The following is a 24,198-nucleotide window of genomic DNA, read 5'->3' on the forward strand; positions in this document are numbered from 1 at the left end:
ATCGCGGTTCCCTTTGTTCCGTTACTCCTGATCTCTTTGTTCTCCTTACTCCTCTTGCTTTTATTCCCCTTGCTCCTCTTCCCTTTCTTCCCCTTTCTCATTTTCCCTTTGTTCCCCTAACTCTTCCCTTTATTCCACTTACTCATCTTCCCTTTTTTTCCCACTAAATCCGGTTCCCTTCGTTCCACTTACTCCTCTTCCCTTCGTTCCCCATACTCCCTTTCCCTTTGTTCCCCTTCCTGCCCTTCCCATTTTCCGCTTACTGCTATTCACATTGTCCCCTTACTCCTCTTCCCTTTGTTCTCCTCACTGCCCTTCCTTTTGTTCCCCTCACTCCTCATCCTCTTCTCCCCCCTTACTCCTCTTCCTTTTGTTCCCATTGCTGCTCTTCCCTATTTTGTTTCCTTAACTCGTCTTCCCTTTCTTCCCCTTACTGCTCTTCCCTTTGTTCCCATTACTGCTATTCTCTTTGTTCACCTTTCTCTGCCCTCACTGCTGAGTAAAGATTAGTTATGCAGTTCTCACCTGAAGGCCATGAGCCTGACTTGGCCGAAGAAAGAGCTGCCTGGTCTCTAGCCTCCTCTTCTCGTCTCAACCCCAACCCTTTCTGGTCTCCCAATGGCCTGTGCGCTTTTATCGCCCTAATGCTTCCTGACCCTTGAACCCCTGTGACCAAGGCCACTGGAGTTCCACCAGATGCTAACATTTATAAACATTCAGAGCACTGTGAGAGAGGAGGGGTAGAGGAATTAAATGCACATGTCTTTATTATATGCTATGAGTGATTTTCCAATTTTACGCCTTGTGCATACGTCACGCCATTATTGATGCAATTTAAATGTTGAATCTATTTCCATTTTCTGTTTTGCCTCAGTTGTAACCAATCACCGTTGTAGCTCGTCCATTATGCAGAAGATAGAAACAAGAAGAGAGCACAAGTACAAACTTGTTCGAGATAAGTCTAAGACTGATGCCAGGATGTATTTTGGGTGAAAAGTGATCAATACCTGTAATGGTTTTCTAAGCTGGGTAGTGAAGGCACTGTAAGGAACAATGAGATAGATGGGCCGAACGCCCTCCATCATCTGTACTTGTGAACACACCAGGGGTGAAATTACTGTATGTGCAGTAGTGTAAATGGGCTCGTAGTAAATTGGCAGCCCGTTTTACACCACGCCCCGTGGAAAAGGAAACGAGGCTCGATGTCAAACGAGCTGAAAATTCGCTCTGAGCCCGTTTTGCACGACTGGCGCAGACAAATTTCATCCCATGACTGAAAGAGCAACTTCCCAGAGATGTGTCAAGGCTGCTCGGGTGCATCCACTGGAAGGGTGGAGAGGGGCAGGAGAACACAGAGCACCAGTTTGCCTCTTGGTCTTTCCTCCTGGAGGTAAAGTCAGATAGCCCCTGAGATATCTTTGTTCAATGTTATACTGGGTCAGGGTTTGTACATCAGAATCCTTGTAAGACATACACCTATTGTTACCTGGCTTGTCAGCTGATTTTAAAAAAACAGGTAACAATAAACCAAGAATAATAGTCATTGGGTTTAAGTCAAATACTGTGATGATTTTATCAGAAAAACATTCCGGATGAACTATCTGTCTTCAGTTTGGGTGGATAATAGACAAATAACATCTGAACTGCTTAATGGGTTTTCTAAGCAGTCATTAGTGTCATAATGATAATTTTTTTTCTCTGTGTGAAAGAGAAATAAAAAGTAAAAAACAAGCTAAATTTGATTAGGGAGGAGGCAGAGAAAGCAAATAAAAACTGCTAATTAGTTTGTGCGCTAATGGGAAGAGACACCATTACTTCAGCCTGCTCCTCTTTCTGCTAATTATGCACAGTGCTGCAGAAAAATCAAACTCGCATTAACTAATTATAGGTCTTTGCCTGACACTAAATTTATTACGGTTGAACCCTAATAAACGCATTAACTGGTTTGCTGAAGAACTGTGTCTTTGGATCAGGATATCCATGTGTGATGTGAAATGGAGGTGCCTGTACCTTGATCGAGGCATTCAATCACACTGCTGCTGAATCTGTAATAAAACAATTCATTATCCAACATTCAGTCCTCTGCACAGACATGGTTATTGTGCAAAAGATGACTGGCAGGTGCTGAAGTGACAATATGTATTGTTGCTGAGCGAAGAGAAATGCAAATAATTGGAAACAGTTTATGCTTAGTTTAAGGAGTGTTATGCCTGGATCAGGAATTTGATATGGTGGTTAGCAATCTGGTCCATGTGTTTTCTGTGTACCGAGAGTGAATGAGAAGCAGTTTGGTCTGTTAGAGCTAGAGTTTTGTGTCTAACGGGGAAGAATGGGAAGTGGTCCAGTTAGTTAGAGTTCTCCATGAGAGTGAATGGGATGTGGTTACGTCAAAAGGAATTCTGTATAGTGCAGCGTTGTCAAATAGAAATCATTGGGTGTGGCTGCGACGACACCATTTTAGGCCCTTGCACTAATTTTAGTAGAAAACGCATTGTGCGTAACCCAGATGAATAGACTTTACATGTATAGTTACTTAACAAATATCGACCGCCATTCAGTGCAAAACTTTGCAATCTTTCTCTTTAACCAAAGTTTGGAATTCTGGCATGAGTTGATCAGACTCGGCACATCTTAGTGCAACTTCTCGGTTTCTGTCCAGCAGTTGCGAGCAGGTCTTTGACTCCATCAGAGTGATTGCTGGGTATGTTGACTCGTACAATGAGACTTGCCAGACAGGCCTCTGCTAATCGTCCAGACCCGCCCCCTCGCTCTCCGTCCAGACCCGCCCCCTCGCTCTCCGTCCAGACCCGCCCCCTCGCTCTCCGTCCAGACCCGCCCCCTCGCTCTCCGTCCAGACCCGCCCCCTCGCTCTCCGTCCAGACCCGCCCCCTCGCTCTCCGTCCAGACCCGCCCCCTCGCTCTCCGTCCAGACCCGCCCCCTCGCTCTCCGTCCAGAGCATGATTGGATGCTGCTTGCCCTTTGCCCTGTTGGAGCTGCTCGTTATTGAGTGGCTTTCTTCTGCTGGCCTGGAGCGGTTAATCCAATTGGTCGAGCCGACCACGATGACAGCTCCCCTTTCCCTAAAATGTTACTGGTGTTTCCATAGTGCTGAATTCTGGCTTTTTCACCCATGTTACAAACCATTTTATCAGATAACCAATGAACAGTAACCAGGGAACTAGAGCACACACAACAATCAAAAAACACTCGCACATTCTGCTTTATATCTTACCATTTCACCAACAAATGCACACAACGATTAAAATATAATATGTATACCATGCAAATACGAGTATTGAGATCACAAGCCCAAGTCTATTGCTTATTTTTTAATTTACAAATCAAAAATGCTATTAACCATATCTGGATTCCCAATTAGCCACATGTGGCTGGTGGCTAATGTATTGAACAACACTGGTATAATGGTACTGAGTGTGAAGGGATTTGCTCCATGGGAATTCTATATAATTGGAGTGGAAGGGAAGGGGCTTGATCCATTTGATTTCCACATAATGGGAGCGAATGGGAAGAGGTTTGGTCCATTACAGTGAGAATCAAATCATAATGATACAGCACAGAAACTGGCCATTCAGCCCATCAAGTCGATGCCTGTGTTTTTCTCCACATGAGCCACTTTGTCTAATCCTACTCTCCTGCAAGTGCCCCATGCCCTTCAACATTCCCTTTTCAAAGCAAATTCAAATTGTCTTTTTAAAAGAATATATGGATTGTGCTCAGCCCCCATCCCATATCCTGGGTGGAAAGGATATTTCCACATTCTGGGTGGGTACCTGCGTCATAAAGGCGAAGTAGGGGTACCTGCCTCAGATTGGAGGGGGGGGTTGAGAGGCATCTCAATATGGGCAGCTTGCTACAGCAGAAGTGGCCCATATTAAAAAAAGGAAAGAACTTGCATTTATATAGCACCTTTCATGATCTTAGGATGTCCCAAAGCACTTTACAGCCAATGAAGTTCTTCTAATGTGTTATCATTGTCGTAATGTAGGGAAATGCGGCAGTCAATTTGCGCGCAGCAAGGTTAACAACTTGTATATCGCCTTTAATGTTGTAAAAACGTCCCAAGGCCCTTCACAGGAGCGATTATCAAACAAAATTTAACACCGAGCGGCATAAGGAGATATTAGGACAGGTGACCAAAAGCTTGGAGCGTCTTAAAGGAGGAGAGAGTTTTAGAGAAGCAGAGAGGTGTAGGGAGGGAATTCCAGAGTTTAGGGCTAGGCAGCTGAAGGCACGACCACCAACGGTGGAGCGAAGAAACTCGGGGATGCACTAGAGGCCGAAATTGGAAGAACGCAGAGATCTCGGAGGGTTGTAGGGCTGGAGGAAGTTACAAAGATAGAGAGGGGTGAGGCCATGGAGGGATTTGAAAACAAGGATGAGAATTTTAAAATAGAGGCATTGGCAGGATGGGAGCCAATGTAGGTCAGCGAGCCATCTGCTATTGGTTGCTAAGCACTTAGGAGTGTATGCAGCATACTCACTTGCATACATTTTTAAATCACCTGGGGCACTAGTCTCCACTCAACCCCTCAGTGCCACTTCTGGATCCTACCTGCTGTCAGCGGGAATTCTCACAATTGCTCGGCAGATCAGTCCTGCTCGTAGCAGAATCCATTGGAGCAGGGACCGGTGCTTGGGCCTCAGCTATTTACAATCTATATTAATAACTTAGATGAAGGGACTGAGTGTAATGTACCCAAGTTTGCTGATGATACAAAGCTAGGTGGGAAAGTAAGCTGTGCGGAGGACACAAAGAGTCTGCAAAGGGATATAGACAGATTAAGTGAGTGGGCAAGAAGGTGGCAGATGGAGTATAATGTGGGGAAATTATTCACTTTGATAGGAAGAATAGAAAAACAGAATATTTTTTAAATGGTGAGAAACTATTAAATGTTGATGTTCAGCGAGACTTTGGTGTCCACATACAAGAAACACAAAAAGTAGGTATGCAAACAATCAGGAAGGCAAATGGCATGTTGGCCTTTATTGCAAGGGGGGGTGGAGTACAAGAGTAAGAAAGTCTTGCTACAATTGTACAGGGCATTGGTGAGACCTCACCTGGAGTACTGTGTACATTTTTGGTCTCCTTATCTTTTGTTTTATTCGTTCATGGGATGTGGGCGTTGCTGGCGAGGCCAGCATTTATTGCCCATCCCTAATTGCCCTCGAGAAGGTGGTGGTGAGCCGCCTTCTTGAACCGCTGCAGTCCGTGTGGTGACGGTTCTCCCACAGTACTATTAGGAATAGAGTTTCAGGATTTTGACCCAGCGACGACGAAGGAACGGCGATATATTTCCAAGGAAGGATATACTTGAGGCGGTGCAACGGACGTTCACTAGATTAATTCCAGGGATAAGAAGGGTGTCCTATGAAGAGAGGTTGAGTAGAATGGGCCTATACTCTCTGGAGCTTAGAAGAACGAGCGGTGATCTCATTGAAATATATAAGGGGGCTTGACAGGATAGATGCTGAGAGGTTGTTTACCCTGGCTAGAGAATCTAGAACTAGGGGGCATAGTCGCAGGATAAGGGGTCGGCCATTCAAGACTGAGATGAGGAGGAATTTCTTCACGCAGAGGATTGTGAATCTTTGGAATTCTCTACCCCAGAGGGCTGTGGGTGCTCAGTCATTGAATATATTCAAGGCTGAGGTGAATAGATTTTTGGACTCTAGAGGAATCAAGGGATATGGGGATTGGGCGGGAAAGCGGAGTTGAGATCGAAGATCAGCCGTGATCTGATTGAATGGCAGAGCAGACTCGAGGGGCCGTATGGCCTACTCCTACTCCTATTTCTTATGTTCTTAGGAAGGATCCAGAAGTGGCATTGAGAGGGGAAGGGAGGGAAGAGGGTTGAAAAATGCCAGAATGAACTGAAAGGAGAAAAAGTGGCAGCATATATTGAGGAGGGGAGAAGAGTGCCTGCATGAAGTGAGGGGAGGGGGAAGAAGCGTGTCAGCTTGAATTGAAGGGCTGGGAGAGAAGAGGGCCTCTGTGTCACTGTGAGAACCATATAAACAATTTGAAAACAACATAACAAAGAGTGCGAATACATATTAGCCCGCAATTTCTCCATATGGGCGGAGTGAAATTCTTGGCACTTTTGCCCCAATAAATATTGGGTAGACCTGCAGGTTAAGCACATGCCACCCCATCCCCACCCCCACACCACTTTACGTAGCCACCTCTCATAGGCTGACATTCAGTGTTATTTGGGTTTATTTTAGGCTGTATCAACTTTTTTGAAATGGTTGGTTAGGTTCAGCTAGTTTTCTAAGCTTGCACGTATTCTCTTGTTCCCGGCAGTACTCATAACCGATGCTGCTACTTCAGTACTACAGAGTGGGAAATCCTGGTCTCGCGACAAATCAGGAATTCCTACCTGCTGTTGAACAACAGGAAGACCGAAGCCATCAATTTTTGCCCTTGCCATGAGCTCCACTCCCTTACACCAGTTCCATCCCCCTCCCTTGCTTTGGCTGAACAAAACCATGTGCAACCTTCATACCCACATCTTTTCCATTTCCAAGACCACTTACCTCCACAACACTGCCCACCTCAACCCCTACCTCTATGCTTTGTCACCTTCAGACTTGAATATTCCAATGCTCGCCTTGCTAGTCTTCCATCGTCCACTTCTGTAAACTCCAGCCCGTTCACTACACAGCTGCGTGCATCCTGTCCCACACTAAATTCCACTCACCATAGACCACCATCATCGTTAACCTACACTGACTCCTTATCTCCCCCTGTCCTAGTCTTCAAATCCCTCCTTGGCCTTGCAGCCTCCTCTAGCCACACATCTCCTCCCGCATCCTTTAGTCCCCTGACTCTGGCCCTCTTATCATCGGTAGCACAGCTTTCAGTCACTCTGGCCCTGTTCTCCGGGACTCCATCTCTAAACCCCTTCACCTTTCTACTTCGCTGTCCTCCTTTTGATCATCTTCGCAAAACCAATCTTTTCAACTGAGCCTTCGGTACCTTGCCTACCCTCTCTCGCATTACTCAGCATCTGTTCATCATCTTAATTTCTTGTTAAGGGCTTTGGAATGTCTTGCACATTAAAGGCAATATATAAATGCAAACTGCTTTATTTGTAATTTGAACAGTTCTAACAGGAATCCAAAGTTTGTTAAATTTCAAGTTATAGGCTGAGAAATGGTATTAAAATATCTTTATTTTCACACCAGTTAAGGAACAAAAAAAAAGATCTTTACTATTACAATAAAATCAGAGAAATTTCAGTGCTGAAGGCGGCCATTCAACCTAATGTGCATGCACTGGTGCTGGCTGCAGAGGGCCTTCCTATAGAGAGTACTTAGCACTTTCAGGTAGGAAGAAAAAATGCTAGACTCATTCAAGAATCAGTTAGGTGACATAAGCGACTTTAGGTCTTTTACTGTGGCCGCCATCATCTGTATCTATCTCGTGGTCTGCTCCAATCCCATTTCCCTGTTTTTTTTCCATTCCTTTACAGAACCAGAGACATTTCAGTGAATACACAAATCTAATGAAACATTAACTTTTGATCGATAGGTCATCCAGGTAAATGGCTGGGCAATGGCACGAGGAGAGGAGAGGAGTAGGAATGAGGATGGGGAAGTGGGGGGGCGGGAAGGGGAAGTTTTTTTTTAGTATTGCGGAACTTATGTGAAGGGCAAGACCACCAAGATTGAAAAGATATGGAGTAAAGACTAAATAAATCAGGTTGCAGTGTTTTGGCGATGCCAAGGTCTTCCAATTCTGGCCTCTTGCGCATCCCGATTTTAATCGCTCCACCATTGGTGGCCGTGCCTTCGGCTGCCTAGGCCCTAAGCTCTGGAATTCCCTTCCTAAACCTTTCTACCTCTCTCTCCTCCTTTAAGATACACCTTAAAACCTACCTTTTGACCAAGCTTTTGGTCACCTGTCCTAATATCTCCTTATGCGGCTCGGTATCAAATTTTGTTTGATAATCGCACCTGTGAAGCGCCTTGGGTCGTTTTACTATGTTAAAAGCGCTATATAAATGCAAGTTGTTGTTGTTGTTGGCCTGTAGATTCTTGGAGGAATGGAAGACTGGGGGAGGTAAAGAGTTCCACAATTTTGAGATCCTGGGTAAGAATGACAAGTGCGTTGGTGCACTCCAGCAAGGATTAATCTTCCTAGACAGATAATCACAGGCTGTGGGGTCCATGGTGTTCCAGCCTGCACTCCCTGCCTGCGAGCGCTGCCCCTCGGTCACAGAATCAGTCTTTTTCTTCCAACACAGTGAGGATGCAGGGAGGAGGAAGAGCGTGTGAGGCATGTTTGGAGATTAAAACCAACAAAACAACAACTTTCATTTACGCTGCACCTTTAAAGTAGTAAAACATCCCAAGGCCCTTCACAGGAGCATAAATCAGACAAAAATTGACACCGAGCCAAAGAAGGAGCCATCAGGACAGGTGACTAAAAGCTTGCTCAAAGAGGTAGGTATAAGGCACGTCTTGAAGGAGGAGAGAGAGCCGGAGAGGTTTAGGGAGGGAATTCCAGAGCTTAGGGCCTGGACAGGGAACAACTACTGTAGCAGTATCAAGGTGGAGATACAGAGGTCGGAGGCCAGAGGTGAGAGAATGGATCATCTATCAGGCCACTAGTGTTATAACCTGAAACAACCCCTGATCTGTATCCAGGCAGCATCTCCTGATGTCATGAACATTAATAAAACATTTACTCAAAGAGACTGATCTGCTTAGGGCCACAAAATCTTACCACAGGGCAGGTGTAAAAGGCTTTTCAGTCTGTTCTTGCGCTTAGGCTCACAGTGCCATTGTTGATATATTAGATTTTGTTAAAAAAAGTTTGTAAATTCTGCACTGGACACGACAGTTTTATTTCATTTACTGTAGACTCGTCAAAAGCTGACAAAGACTCGAGGCACTGAGTCTAAATGCCTGCTCTCAGTGAATTTTCACACATCACTGAAGACAGCAGTAAGGTAGCAACCTAACTGATCATGCAAAATATTCAGTGCGCCAATGATCTACCTTTCAGAGTATTACTTTATGTGTAATGATATTGACCCTGTAAACATAAATAATGTGTGATAATATCATGAGGACTGGAATATTATCACTTGCAAGCTAAAAATTCTTGATGACAATGTCACTGTAAATGGAGACTTTGAACGAATTCCTACTTGTGAAGACTTATTCATCAGACAGAAGGTTTAAGCATCATTTGATTTTGCCAAATACGGCACTGAGCTCAGCATCTGAAAACAGTAAGAAATTAAATGATGCATAAGAATATCCAGACACAATACTGATTTTGTTTCAGGTTGGTTGCATCAGGAAAGGTCATGCTGCATACTGAATGGTGGACCTCGGCTATGCCGTTATGAGAAGAGAAAATTGGAGGGAGAGTCATCTATAACCAATGCTCACATATTTGCCTGCAGCCCATTTCGGAATGGGGGAAACCCAAGAGTGGGCCATATGCCCACTGTCTTGGCCATGGCTGATGCATGACACATGCAAACTGAGAGAAACTAAAGGGCACATCTCCACAGGGACTGAAGGGAGCTAGACGGAGACACCCTGGGCTGCCCTTGAATGCCTGCTGGTGGCCAACTCTAAACAAAGCAACTTGCATTTATATAATGCCCTTAACGAGGTAAAACATCCCAAGGCGCTTCACAGTAGCGTAATCAAACAAAATTTGACACTGAGCCATATAAGGAGATATTGGGACAGACGTAGGTTTTAAGAAGCATCTTAAATGAGGAGAGAGTGGCTGAGAGGTTTAGGGAGGGAATTCCAGACCATAGGGCCTAAGCAACTGAAGGCACGCCCGCCAATGGTGAAGCGATGAAAATCGGGGATGCGCAAGAAGCCAGAATTGCGCAGAGATCTCGGAGGGTTGTAGGGCTAGAGGAGGTTACAGAGATAGGGAGGGGTGAGACCATGGAGGGATTTGAAAACAAGGATGAGGCCTAAGGGCAACTTATTCATTGAACTGGAGAATGTGTGCAAGGAGATTTCATTGGGAGGGAAAAGTGAAAGAAAAGGGTAATAGTCAACCGTAGAAGAAGTGGACGAGACACCAAAGCTACAAGAGGAATTACAGAATTCAAAAGACTTCCTGCAAGGTCATAATTAATGTTATCACACCCAGTTCTACTGATAACCTTATTCAAAGGTTTAATTGAAGTAAAGAGGTGCTGCTCCTTGTTCTGTTTATAAAATTCCATTTGGGATTAATTTGTTAATTCTAACATTAATGTAAATTAGATATGATATTGATATCTAATTTACATTAATGTTAGATATATGATATTGATCTATTTGTTAATCCATTTTTAATTTATTTTCTCTCCCCTACAATTTTAAACAATTTTTGCTCCCTCTCTGAGTACTGTCAATGGACCTTCCAACTTAAGGAAAATTTTATGAGAGTGAAGATTCACCCAAAGGTATGAGGTGGAGTCAAATGGCTATGGATTCAGAAGTTGCTTTAACCCGCTGCAGAAGTATTGGATTGTCACAAGAACTTAATTTATTCTGTTTGATACAAAATATACTAGAAACCTAGGTAATTAAATAAATATTGGTGCATTCAATATTGTGGGTGATTGTTCCAAAATCAAGTCCTGCTCACTATCACTGCTGTTCTTGTGGACCTAAACTGGCTCCCAATCCCTCAATACCTCAAATTTAAACTTCTCACCCTTGTGTTCAAATCCCGCCACGGCCTCACCCCTCCCGATCCCTGTAACTTCCTCCAGTGCTACAATCACCCCCACCACCACCCTCGATGGAGAGAATATAGGTTCAGAAATTCAGCTGAGGAACTTCTGAACACGTCGGTGGAGACCAGAACTAGAGGTCATCAATATAAGATAGTCACTAATAAATCCAATAGGGAATTCAGGAGAAACTTCTTTACCCAGAGAGTGGTTAGACTGTGGAACTCGCTACTACAAGGAACAGTTGAGGCGAATAGCATAGATGCCTTTAAGGGGAAGCTAGATAAACACATGAGAGAGAAAGGAATAGAAGGATATACCGATAGGGTTAGATGAAGTAGGGAGAGAGGAGGCTCGTGTGGAGCATAAACACCAGCACAGACCTGTTGGGTCGAATGGCCTGTTGCTGTACATTCTATGTAATTCCATGTAATAAATAGGATGCCAAGGGTTGCAAATGGTCTGGTTCAAACTGAAACAGTGGCCAGGAAGGAGGGTGGAATTGGTGGTGAGGATATGGAGCTTATGGAAGGGTCCTAACCCGATGGCTTTGGCCTTCCCAATGTTTAACAGTAGGAAATCGGCCAGATCAAATCGGCCTGTCGCAAGTTTTGTGTATAAGCACAGAGTCACTTTAACTCCTGTATCTCACCAGGGCCTGTCACTGAACAGATTTCTGTTTTTGTTTTCAAAGCCCCTTCATTCATTTCCTCCCTTCTCCCATACTACATATATACTGTACTCAGGAGTGCGCTCAGACATTTTGTTTCGTGTCTCATTCTTTCCCCCCCGAACAGCCACAGGCTCAGTGATGTGGTGCCTGCCGAACTGTGGCTGAGTGGCTCGAAAAGAAAAATCAACACAGGGCCGCTTCAGTGACTTTCAACACAATTTATTCGAGACAGTGTCTGGCGGCTGCCGCTGCCTGTCGGGGTAATGACACATGATGGGTGATTAAAGTGCAAGTGTTTAAATCAAAGGAGGCTGATTGTTTGAAGAGGCATCAAACAGCACTCGCTCTTGTTTGCAGCTTGTAGTGGGAGGCACTCATTAGGAGAAAAAGGAGAACCTTTACATAAACATACCAACTGGTGGAAGCCAAGCCAGAAGGCTTTCAAACCTTTCTGGAGGTAGAGAGTGAGTATGTTGGAGGAGGGAGGGTGTGGAAGTTGGAATCAGGTACAAGGGGTTTCAGTATTTAATTGTAACCAGAGAAATACATTCTGGTTACAAAGTGCAAACTGTGTTTGCCCATTTTTGGAAAGGGTTTTTTTTTTCCCTTTAAGAAGAACACAGAATAACAATGATAAGGATACACAATGGATGAGGTTCCCATTCATATACAAGAGCTGACATGGCCAGAACCATGAGGCTCGTCCAAGCCTGGACTGTTGTGCTGTGTAGGTGAGATTAAATTCACTCTCACCTCCTGGCTTCCCAAGTTTCATCAGGGTCAGAGTCATGATGGGATACAGGGAGGATTGCTGAGCTTTTGCAGGATGGGGGCAGGTGATGATATTCCTCCTATGTACTCTTCTAATAAAAAAACTTCCTACTTTTTAATGGACAAACCTCGTGAAAGACCAAGACAAGATAAATCAAGAAATATGGGGGCGGGATTTTAATCCTACCGACCCAGCGGAAAACACCTTTCACAACCTCAGGACGTCCCAAAGCACTTTACAACCAGCGAAGTACTTTTGAAGTCACTGTTGTAACGTAGGAAATGCGGCAGCCAATTTGCACACAGCAAGGTCCCACAAACAGCAATGAGATAATGTGTTTTAGTGATGTTGGTTGAGGGATAAATATTGGCCCAGGACATCAGGGAGAACTCACCTGCTCCTCAAGTAACACCATGGGGATCCTTTACATCCACCCGAGAGGGCAGACAGGGTCTCAGTTTAACTTCTCATCTGAATGATGGCACCTCAGTACTGTACTGAAGCATCAGCCTGGATTATGTACTTAAGTGTCTGGAGTGGGGTTTGAACCCACAACCTTCTAACTCAGAGGCGAGAGTGCGACCACTGAGCCGAGGCTGACACAAAAATGAAAGTTTTAAATTTGAGGTGTTGGGGACTGGGAGCCAGTGTAGGTCAATAAGAGTTTTAGATGAGCTGAAGTTTATGGAGGGTGGAGGACGGGAGGCCGGTCAGGAGAACATTGGAGTAATCGAGTCTGGAGGTGACCAAAGGCATAAATTAGGGTTTCAGCGGCAGATGGGCTGATGCAGGGACAGAGGCTGGCGATGTTATAGGTAAAAATAGGCAGTCTTTGTGATGAAGAGAATCTGAGATCAAGAGCTCAGCTCAGGGTTGAAGGGAACAGTGAGGTTGCGAACAGACTGGTTCATATCGGGACAGTGACCGATGAGGGGGTGGAGTCGGTGGCAAGGGTACTGAGTTTGTGTTGGGGCCGAAGATGACATCTTCGGTCTTCCCAATGTTTAGCAGGAGAAAGTTATGGCTCATTTAAGACTGGATGTCAAAGAAGCAGTCTGATTGCACGGAGGCAATGGGGGTGATGAGAGAGGTGGTGGCGAGATAGGACTGGATGTCATTGATTTACTTGTGGAAGCTGATCTTTAGATGACATTGCCAAGGAACAGCATGTAGATGAGGAAGAGGAGGTGGCCAACGACCAATCCATGAGGGACTGCAGAGGTGATGGTGCAGGGATGGCAAGAGAAACCACTGGTAGAGATGCTTTGGCTACAATCAGATAGTTAAGACTGGAACCAAGCAATGACAGTTCCACGGAGTTACACAATGGAGAAGAAGCAGTGAAGGAGGGTTGTGTGATCGACTGTGTCGAAGGCTGATCAGAGTTCAAGGAGGATGGGGATGGTTAATGCTCCAAGTCACAGTCATGGACAATATTATTCGTGACTTTGGTTTGGGCTGCTTCGATGTGGCTGGAGAGGTGGAAATCTCATTTAAAGAGATCCAAACAATTTGTAGCAGAGGTGGGCACGGATCTGGGAGGGAACCACACATTCAAGAACCTTGGAGGGAAAACAGAGGTTGGAAATGGAATGGTAGTTAGCAAGGACAGAGGGACCATAGGTGCATTTTTTGATTAAGAGGGTGATAACAATGGCTGTGAAAGACAGGGGGACAGTGCCTGAGCAGAGGGAACCATTTACGATATTGGCTACATTGGAACAAGCAGACAGGGCCTTAATGCTTCATCTGAAACCAACAAAGGGTGACCAAAAAAATTGATAAAAAAGGAGAAAAGAGAATATGAAAGTAAACTAGCAAGAAATATACAAACGGATTGCAAGAGCTTCTACAAGTATGTAAAAAGGAAGAGAGTAGCAAACATAAATGTTGGTCCCTTAAAGGCTGAGACAGGAGAAATTATAATGGGGATATCAAGAAATGGCAGATGCATTAAACAAATATTTTGTGTCTGTCTTCACAGTAGAAGACACAAAAAAATACCAGAAATAGTGAGGAATCAAGGGGTAAATGAGAGTGAAATACTTAAAGCAATTAATATCACTAGAGAAAAAGTACTGGACAAACTAATGGGTCTAAAAGCCAACAAATCCCCTGGACCTGATGGCCTGTATCAGAGGGTTCTAAAAGAGGTGGCTGCAGAGATAGTGGATGCATTGGTTGTGATCTTCCAGAAATCCCTAAATTCTAGAACGGTCCCAGTGGATTGGAAGGTAGCAAATGTAAACCACTATTCAAGGAAGGGAAAGAGAAAACAGGGAACTACAGGCCAGTTAGCATGACATCAGTCATCGGGAAAATGCTGGGATTCATTATTAAGGAAGCGGTAACAGGGCACTTAGAAAATCATAATATGATTAGGCAGAGTCAACATAGTTTTATGAAAGGGAAATCGTGTTTGACAAATTTATTAGAGTTTTTTGAGGATGTAACTAGCAGGGTAGATAAAGGGGAACCAGTGGATGTAGTATATTTGGATTTTCAAAAGGCATTCGATAAGGTGCCACATAAAAGGTTGTTACACAAGATAAGGGCTCATGGGGTTGGGGGCAATATATTAGCATGGATAGAGGATTAGTTAAAGGACAGAAAACAGAGAGTAGGGATAAACAGGTCATTCTCAGGTTGGCAGGCTGTAACTAGTGGGGTGCCGCAAGGATCAGTGCTTGGGCCTCAGCTATTTACAATCTATATTCATACTTCCATGAAGGGACCGAGTGTAGTGTATCCACGTTTGCTGACAATACAAAGCTAGGTGGGAAAGTAAGCTGTGAGGAGGACACAAAGAGTCTGCAAAGAGATATAGACAGTTTAAGTGAGTGGGCAAGAAGGTGGCAGATGGAGTATAATGTGGGGAAATGTGAGAATATTCACTTTGGTAGGAAGAATAGAAAAACAGAATATTTTTTAAATGGTGAGAAACTATTAAATGTTGGTGTTCAGAGAGACTTCGGTATCCTCGTACAAGAAACACAAAAAGTTAGTATGCAGTTACAGCAGGCAATTAGGAAAGCAAATGGCATCTTGGCCTTTGTTGCAAGGGGGTTGGAATACAGGAGTAAGGAAGTCTTACTACAATTGTACAGGGCTTTAGTGAGACCTCACCTGGAGTACTGCATACAGTTTTGGTCTCCTTATCTAAGGAAGGACATACTTGCCTTAGAAGCGGTGCAACAAAGGTTCACTAGATTAATTCCTGGGATGAGAGCGTTGTCTTATGAGGAGATTGAGTAGAATGGGCCTATACTCTCTGGAGTTTATAAGAATGAGAGGTGATCTCATTGAAACATATAAGATTATGAGGGGGCTTGACAGGGCTGATGCTGGGAGATTGTTTCCCCGGCTAGAGTTCTAGAACTAGGGGGCATAGTCGCAGGATAAGGAGTCGGCCATTCAAGACTGAGATGAGGAGGAATTTCTTCACGCAGATGGTTGTGAATCTTTGGAATTTGCTACCCCAAAGGGCTGTGGATGCTGAGTCATTGAATATATTGAAGGCTGAGATGGATAGATTTTTGGACTGTAGGGGAATCAAGGGATCTGGGGATCGTGCGGGAAAGTGGAGTTGAGGTCGAAGATCAGCCATGATCTGATTGAATGGCAGAGCAGGCTTGAGGGGCCGAATGGCCTACTCCTGCTCCTATTTCTTATGTTCTGAAGGCTGGCACCCCTGACAAAGTGGCACTCCCTCAGCACTTCAGTGGGGTGTCAGCCTAAATTTAATGCTCAAGGCCCAAAGAGAGAAATACTCAAGAAAAATGGGTGACATTTTGTGCCTCGTGCTATTAGCGTCTGTCTGATTTCTGTTGAGAATTACATGATTTGATACTTGCTTTAAAATACATACCCCCATACCCTTTCCCCACCCCTCTAAGCTGGGAGATAAGGGGTAGAGAGCACTGTCTATTCTGCTAGGTACCACTACACTGAGTTAACATCAATACACTTAAATGTCCCTTTAAGTGCCGGAGTGCCAATCTTAGTGTACACCTCACGTCCAGGAGCAGTTGCTGCTTGACCTTCAAAGATATAAATAATGGATTGCTGCTAAAATCCAGTGGACCACTGATGTCAGGTTCCTACAGCCAGTTGACTGAAAGCCGCCTCGCCTCACTATGTGTCTGACGCAATTTGCAAAGATAATGGCACCAGCCGTTCGTTAGACTTACCCTTGCCCATAGACTTTCTATGAGCTTTAGCAAGTCCTGTAAATTAGAGACCCATTGAGTGCGGCGCCCTCTACAGGGCATCTGGGACTTGTGTGAACAGGGCAAGCAACTGTGTATCTCCTTAACCAATCAGATTGAAGCATGTTAATAAGCCGCACAGAGACTGAATCAGGAAGTGTAAGTTGGAATAGTGAATTCAATGTCAAACCAGGTACATGATGTGGAGATGCCGGTGATGGACTGGAGTGGACAAATGTAAGCAATCTTACAACACCAGGTTATAGTCCAACAGTTGGACTATAACCTGGTGTTGTAAGATTGCTTACATTAAACCAGGTACAGAAAGCGAAATAAAGAGAGGGAAAGAAAGATTGAATTAAGAAACAGAGATAAAAGAGACAGAAAGAAAAAAAGTTAAAAAAAATAAATTTATTTAACTTTTTTTTAAATGTCTAACAATTAAAATCTGAAGGATGAGACTCAACATTTGTTAAAGTTAATTTTCAGTGCCAGGGAGGTTGTTTGGCAGTCATTAATACTTACCACGCCGTTAAAAGGGTCCTTACATCAGAATGGACAAGCCCTAACTTTTTCTGGTGAGATTAGTCCGTATTTACGACATCAGTACAGGAATTTCACGCTGTTACATACATTTGAACGAGGAGCCAGACGGCGAGATGCCGTTTTCGCGGAGCTTGCGGAGGAGGATCACCTCTGGTACAGCAACTTCCAGATTTCCGTGTTTAACTGCGCACGTGTGCTTGCTGGAAGTTGCCGTACCATTTGCACAGAAATAACGGTGAGCGCTGTTAGCCTTGCCGTTACTTTTACAGCAAAATCCCATTGTTCTGTCACCAATCATACATCTCAACTGCGCTATGTGAGCTTCCAAAGATTAGCAAAAAGAGACATGATTGGGGAAAAACACAGGATTTTGACATGGAATATAAAGGTAATTCATTGATCACAGGCTCCCAGTGGAGAGTTACACTGTAAGGAAGTATAAGTCAGGGGTAGGGCACCAATTTTACATGGCATGCTCCCTTTAAACATGGCTCCCTGCTGCGAGTGCAGGATCAACATTTCAGAAATTGCAGAAAATGTCAAAACTGAGATCGATTGATTTTTGTTAGGTAAAGGTATTAAGGGATATGGAGCTAGGCAGGCAAATGGAGTTTAGATACAGATCAGCCATGAATGGGTGGAACAGGCTCAAGGGGCTGAATGGCCTACTCCTGTTCCCATGCTCCTTATCAATAAATTTACTCAATAATTATACAGAGAACAGCAGATACTTAGGGTCGATTACAAGGCAGTAAGTCAGTCCAGCGCTTCCAATGATATCATCACATCATCAGGTGGCATCTGATGACATCATCAGACCTGTTTTATTATGCATTTTAAGACTGGAACACTGGTTTCTACCCATTTTTGCTTTGGCTGTACGTATCCAGAAGGGACTGGATGCAGAAGCTTCATTTAAATATTGAAATATGGGCGGGGGGTCCTATACGCCATTTCCCGACGTTCAGGGCACTCAGTGTGAATAACATTCATCTCAAATGGGTGTTCATGGTTACTAGGGACTGGGAAGTTCATTTAAAGGGCAAAGTAATATCGGCTTACATCGAGTCTACATCACAGAAATAGGCCATTCGGCCCAACTGGACTATGCCGGTGTTTAAGCTCCACACGAGTCTACTCCCTCCCTGCTTCATCTAATACCATCAGGATACCCTTCTATTCCTTACTCCCTTATGTGGTATTTAGCTTCCCCTTAAATGCATCTATGTTATTTGCCTCAACCAATCCATGTGGTAGCACATTCCACATTCTTACCACTCTTTGGGTAAAGAGGTTTCTCCTGAGTTCCCTATTGGATTTATTGGTGACTACCTTGTATTGATGACCTCTAGTTTTGGACTCTCTCACAAGTGGAAACATTTTCTCCACGTCTACCCTCTCAAAACAAAGACGAGTGTTTATAGGCCCTACCTGGACCATTTTTAAATCATTGTTTTTGTTTTGTTTTTATTCTACTGGCAGTTAGGTGCCCGTGACCTTTTGAATCAATTGTTCGGGCATTTCCCCCGACCCCAGCGACATTACTGCCACCAGTTGCAACGACCACGGGTAACTGGATGGTGGGGAGCAGCGACATCACACCTCAAAAAATTACCTTCAAGTATTCATTTGAGTACATAATTCATACCAAACAGCTTGCAGGACCTTCAAACTATTAACTTCCTTGATATGTTTGGTGTAATTGTTGTTTCTCCTCCTTGCCATTTTTTTTTTACATTGAATTACATAGAGTGTACAGCACAGAAATAGGCCATTCGGCCCAACGAGTCTATGCCGGCCTTTATGCTCCACACGAGCCTCCTCCCACTCTACTTCATCTAACCCTATCAGCGTATCAATTGCTCTCATTTTTTTATTCAACCACTTTTAGTTTTCAGCTTCCATGAAGGGTTTACACCCAAAATGCGAGCTTTTCTTTTACCTTTACAGATGTTGACTGACCCGCTGTACGTATGCAGCATTTTCTGTTTCTATTTCAGATATCCAACATTTGCAGTTTTACAAGGATGACAATATATGTTCGAATTGAAAGGGTTGGGAATTCCCCATGTCACGGTAACGACATCATAAATACAATTCTATGGATTCCCTCTGTTCGGTATTTCTAATGAAAGATTTCCTATAAACCGGAATAGGGTTGCCAACCCTCCAGGATTGCCCTGGAGTCTCCAGGAATTGAAGATTAATCTCTTGGACACTGTTGCGAGAAACCCAAGAGAAAAATCATTGGGGCATTAAAAGAATGATGAGTTTTTTTCAATTTCTTTGAACACTATCATTTACTAGTTCTAAAAATACTGGATATAGTGGAAAAGGCTGATTTACTGGGCGGGGTAGTTGGAGGCAAGAGGTCATGTGATGAAACCTCCAGGAATACATCTGACCAGAGGTGGTAAACCTAATGGGGAAGGCAGATTGTTTGGTTCAACTCCCTCCCAGCAAGAAGTTGGAGGGACGTAAAAATGGGTGGGGACTGAGCAGAGGTCTGGCCTGTATTATCCTGAACAATTAATGGAGAGTGGGCAGGGAATCCCAGCTGGTACATCTTCTTGCTGTGCTTATTGTAGCAGCCAAAATGGTAGAGCCAAACGCTACAGCATCACCAATGGTAGGAGGACTGAATAGCAGGTGTTACCTGTTAAAAAGTAACAGCGGGCATTACCACTGTCACAAAATCATGACAATCAAGAAGTTGGTGGAACAAATGGGAAGCCTCAAGAATTGTATATTGTATATACACAGACTATTAAATATATACAAGCAAATTATATAATATACTGAACATTAGAATATAGAAATAGAGTGGAAACCATTATGTGTAGAGAAGCTGGGATTGTTCTCCTTAGAGCCGAGAAGGTTAAGGGAAGATTTAACGGAGGTGTTCAAAATTATGAGGGACTTTGATAGAGTAGAGAGGGAGAAACTGTTTCCACTGGCAGGAGGGTCGGTAATCAGAGGACTCAGATTTAAGGTCATTGGCAAAAAATTCAGGGGGGAAATGAGGAGAATTTTTTTGTTATGATCTGGAATGCACTGCCTGAAAGGGTGGTGGAAGCAGATTCAATAGTAACTTTCAAAAGGGAATTGGGTAAATACTTGAAGGGAAAAATATTGCAGGCCTATAGGGAAAGAGCAGGGGAGTTGGACTAATTGGATAGCTCTTTCAAAGAGCCGGCACAGGCACGATGGGCCAAAGGGCCTCATTCTGTGCTGTATGATTCTATACTGTATACTGTGCAATGTAATATACTATACACTTTATATTATGGTCTGTTATAAAACTGTCTTGAAGAATTGTAGAAAAACATAATGTAATGTAGGGATTGTCACAGGCAGGGAGTTATACAGATTATAAACAATGAGCATCAAACACAAATGCCTCACAGTGACGGCCAGTTCAGTTAGCAGATCGGGATTTTCTACACCACCCCTCACCCTTAACAGCGCAGAAAATCAAACGACCAGTGGAGTTCATTTCCCTTCGTTCACTGTTAGCAAAAACAGTTGGTGTGAAAATAGAGTGGGGTAAATCACTTTAAAATCACGCTGACCTCTATCACCAACATTAGTGAACGGAGGCAAATATGCACCATTGTCACAATTTTTGGACGTTTGCCGTTCAGTGTCTTGTGTTTTTTTTTTAAACTGTTAACAAAATGATATCTTTATCATCAGGCACGATTTCAACCACAGTGTCCTTCTGTTCACAGGTGTGGTTCTGTGATGTTTCATGTTTTCCCCCTCAGTAAATCTTCTGGATTTCTCAGTAAATATTGATTTAGCATTTCTGATCTATGTGGGCACAGGGACTCAGCGTGAAGCAGCCTCTCTCACTGGGAAAGCAAAGTGCGCTATAACTGTTCTGAAGCCTGCAGGGCCTTTTATTAGTTTCAAACAGAACCCAACTCACTGGGGAGGCCCCTGCTCTGCTTTGATAAGGGATGTTTCTCTTCATCATATTATTTTCAGGCAAAGCCTCTTTTATTGGCAACACTCTCATCGCTAGTAAAAAAAAACTCCTTCAGCCATTAACCAAATGCCGCACTACGTACAAGGAATTAATTGGTGGCTGAGCAAATTTTCTTTTTAACATCTATTCTCAGTATCGAGGTAACAAGCATTTATATACACTTGTCATATCCCATAGATCAGGGAGAAATTACTGTGTAATATCAATGGATGAACTCCCAATGTATGACATTCCTGTCTGTTTTTTAATGAACCCATTTCAAATATCCTGGACAATATTTATCCCTCAACCAACATCACTAAAACCGATTATCCAGTCACTTATCTCATTGCTGTTTGTGGGACCTTGCTGTGTGCAAATTGTCTGCCGCATTTCCTACATTACAACAGTGGCTGCATTTCAAAAGTACTTTGTTGGTTGTAAAGTGCTTTGGGACGTCCCAAGGTCATGAAAGGAGCTGTATGAATGAAAACTCTTTCTTTTCTTTCAAAATAATCAGCGCTAAGTCCTCAGTAAGCTGTCAGAGAGATGAATACCATATGGACACGATTATTGTTTGACCACTTTTACTGCTGGTGGTAACTTCTGTCATATAGTCGGGGGCAGGATTGGTGCAAAGCAGGAGGTGGGATCAGGCCTTGGGTGGTCATGTTTGCTTTGGTGCTGATTAAAATTCAACGGCCTCTGCATCATATGACGCAGAAAGAAATGAAAAATAGACCATTACTCTAAAAAAAACACTTATTTTGGGATGAAATCACATTGCTTTTGTTCTGAGGAGTCAAGGTGAAGGGTCAAGGGCCATAGTGCAGGACACCACTAAGCTCAAAAAGCACCAAAGAAAAGGTGAGGTAAATCAGGACAAGGTGATTTGGTGATGCCAAGTTTGGATTTTAAAAGTCTGGGATGAACAGAATGAGTACAGTCTGCAGTGCATTGTTGCAATGGTAATTGATGCTGAGGTGTGTGCTATTCGTACAGGGCACTGATTTGGATGAGCGATCTTTTATTTAGTGTGTAGACTGAAAGTGCAGACACTAATCGGCAACTGCGCATCTTCTAAAAAGCACGAGAGACAGGAGCAAATTCTGCAAACCGAGTCAAATTGCACTTTTGATCATGAGTCCAACCCCTCACCCTGCTGGATAAGCCTTCAGTCCTAACAGTTAGCATGACAAAGGCATTGAGTGGAACGTGCTGATGCATCCTAAATAGATGTGGGTTCTCCATACGTTTGAGGCTCTTTAAACAACGCCTATATTTTCGGCCCTCCGGTTTAGGGAAGGATCGACCTGCAGGCATAGCTCCCTCTGTCCTTTTTTTACAATCTGATAAATCGCAAACCACAATCATTTTCATGCTCCTTGCTATGCTGTTGAAGTATCCACATGCAATATACCTCATGTGTACAACTGCCCTTCACCCACTCACCAATGTTCATTTAATCCCCCTCCCCCATTGAAAATCAACTCCTCCCAGCTGTAGCACAGCATTCCAGAACATGCACTGCAATATTTTCTTCAAGAGAAGCGTTCACTTGCCAACTGGCACTCAGCCTCTCGCACCAGCAAATCTGGGCTTTAAAGGTGTTACTTTTTTTTTACAATTTATTTCAGTATAAAATATCTTACCAAGAAAATAACTGCAAAGTGTCAGCACCTCTGAACACATTCAGCAGATAACCTGCCTCCTCCACATTCAATGTGTCCTCAGAATTCACCTAGTGACTAGGAGCCTTTTCTTGTTTTCCACTCTTGAGTACCTTGATGCCTAATTCTGTTTTATTTTCCTTCAGAAACGTTTGAAGACTGATTATTCTCCCCTCCTCCCCTCCTCTAAAGACATTGGGGGCAATTTTAACTTAACCCGCCCACCGGGCAGCTGACAGGATTGGGTGCAAAACTGGTTTTACACCCCTCCCGATTTTACTCTCCATTGAAGTTAACGGAGATTAACATTGGGCGGGGTGTAAAACCAGCGTTTCGTCCGATCCCATGGGTTTCCTGCCTGCCAATGATCCCCCATTGATTCCTTACTGGGAAGCTAGTCATCTTCCAGGACCTCACCCAAGTGCCCTTTGTTCATTTGTGAACCTCGCTAGTGATTGTCAAGAGCCACTTGGCTGCGGGATAGTGATCCAGTTTTTACCTAAAATCCACACACACACACATCCAGTCAGGAGCACTGGAGAGCGATGGTGGAAACCCTGGCTGAGTTTTCATTTTGTAATGCAAGAGTACAACGGCTAATTGCGATGCTTTAAGCACTGCCCTTGGCTGAGATCAGCACAGACCACAGACTGTGGGACTTCAATCTTGGGACCTTCATGGTCTGTGCAGCTCATCTACTCGCTGACGTAATGTTTATTTCATAAGACTATCGCTGTTAGCTCATGACCTCATTTAATTGTTTTGTACAAGTTAGTATACACAAGCTACCGCATAATCTTTGTATGTTATTTTTTGCCTCTCCTTTATTAACAAGAGGGTGGGCAGACCACTTGTTCCCAAACTTCAGTCAACACCCCTTTGTAATTGGCTGCTGGGAGATACATACGAGGGAACCAGATGATGCTCCTTCCAATTTTCTCTTCCCTTTATTGGGAAGTGCCTGGTCTGCACTGTGCATCTCATGGCATGGCTGGAACAGGGAACTCACCGGGTGGCAAAATTGTGGGCTACCACCGCAAGGCATGGAGAGTTGGAACGTCAGTGCCCTTTGCCATCACTCTGACAGGTTATCAAAAAATCTTGAGAATAGAACCAGACCCTCCCTCCATCTCTCCCCAACACTATTTCTGGACATCTCTTCCAACACCATGTCATCACTTGTCTTCACCGTAACACTGCAGGTATTAAATCGTTGCTTACTTTTGACCGTGAGATACATGGACTTGCTGACATCGGCGCCCACATCGTTGCTGACCTGGCAGAGGTAGTAGCCGCTGTCTTCCTCCAGAACATGCTTAATTAAGAGAGACCCATTCACCAGTAGCTGGATACGTCCATTCAGCGTGATTGGCTGGAACTGTGGGACACCCGCACCTGCACAGAGAAGGACGCAGAATCAGCGGTTAGCTTTTCCGAGCCCTTTCACTTGTCCTTACTTTTATCCTTCTCAACAATGTGACATTTCACCTCCAAATAAACTAACATCAAACATTCAGCATCTCTCTTTTTTTAAAATCTAATCACAGAGGGCCGAAGAAACAGAAATGTAAAACATTTAAATATGTACTAAATCAGGTATATAAATATAAATGAGAGGTCTTTCACATTTA

The 24,198-nt window shown here is 43.8% G+C and overlaps 1 protein-coding gene across 1 annotated transcript in view; it reads right to left on the reverse strand.

Moving 5' to 3' along the window:
* Positions 1-24,198, reverse strand: part of LOC137326854 (cell adhesion molecule DSCAM-like) — a 449,662-nt gene that overhangs the window by 153,922 nt on the left and 271,542 nt on the right. Inside the window, exon 11 of the mRNA XM_067992234.1 lies at positions 23,789-23,962. Within this exon, the coding sequence (XP_067848335.1) occupies positions 23,789-23,962 (174 nt within the window). The remainder of the gene's footprint in view (positions 1-23,788; positions 23,963-24,198) is intronic.

The sequence above is a fragment of the Heptranchias perlo genome, chromosome 11 (genome assembly GCF_035084215.1).
Source record: "Heptranchias perlo isolate sHepPer1 chromosome 11, sHepPer1.hap1, whole genome shotgun sequence".
NCBI classification, from domain to species: Eukaryota; Metazoa; Chordata; class Chondrichthyes; order Hexanchiformes; family Hexanchidae; genus Heptranchias; species Heptranchias perlo.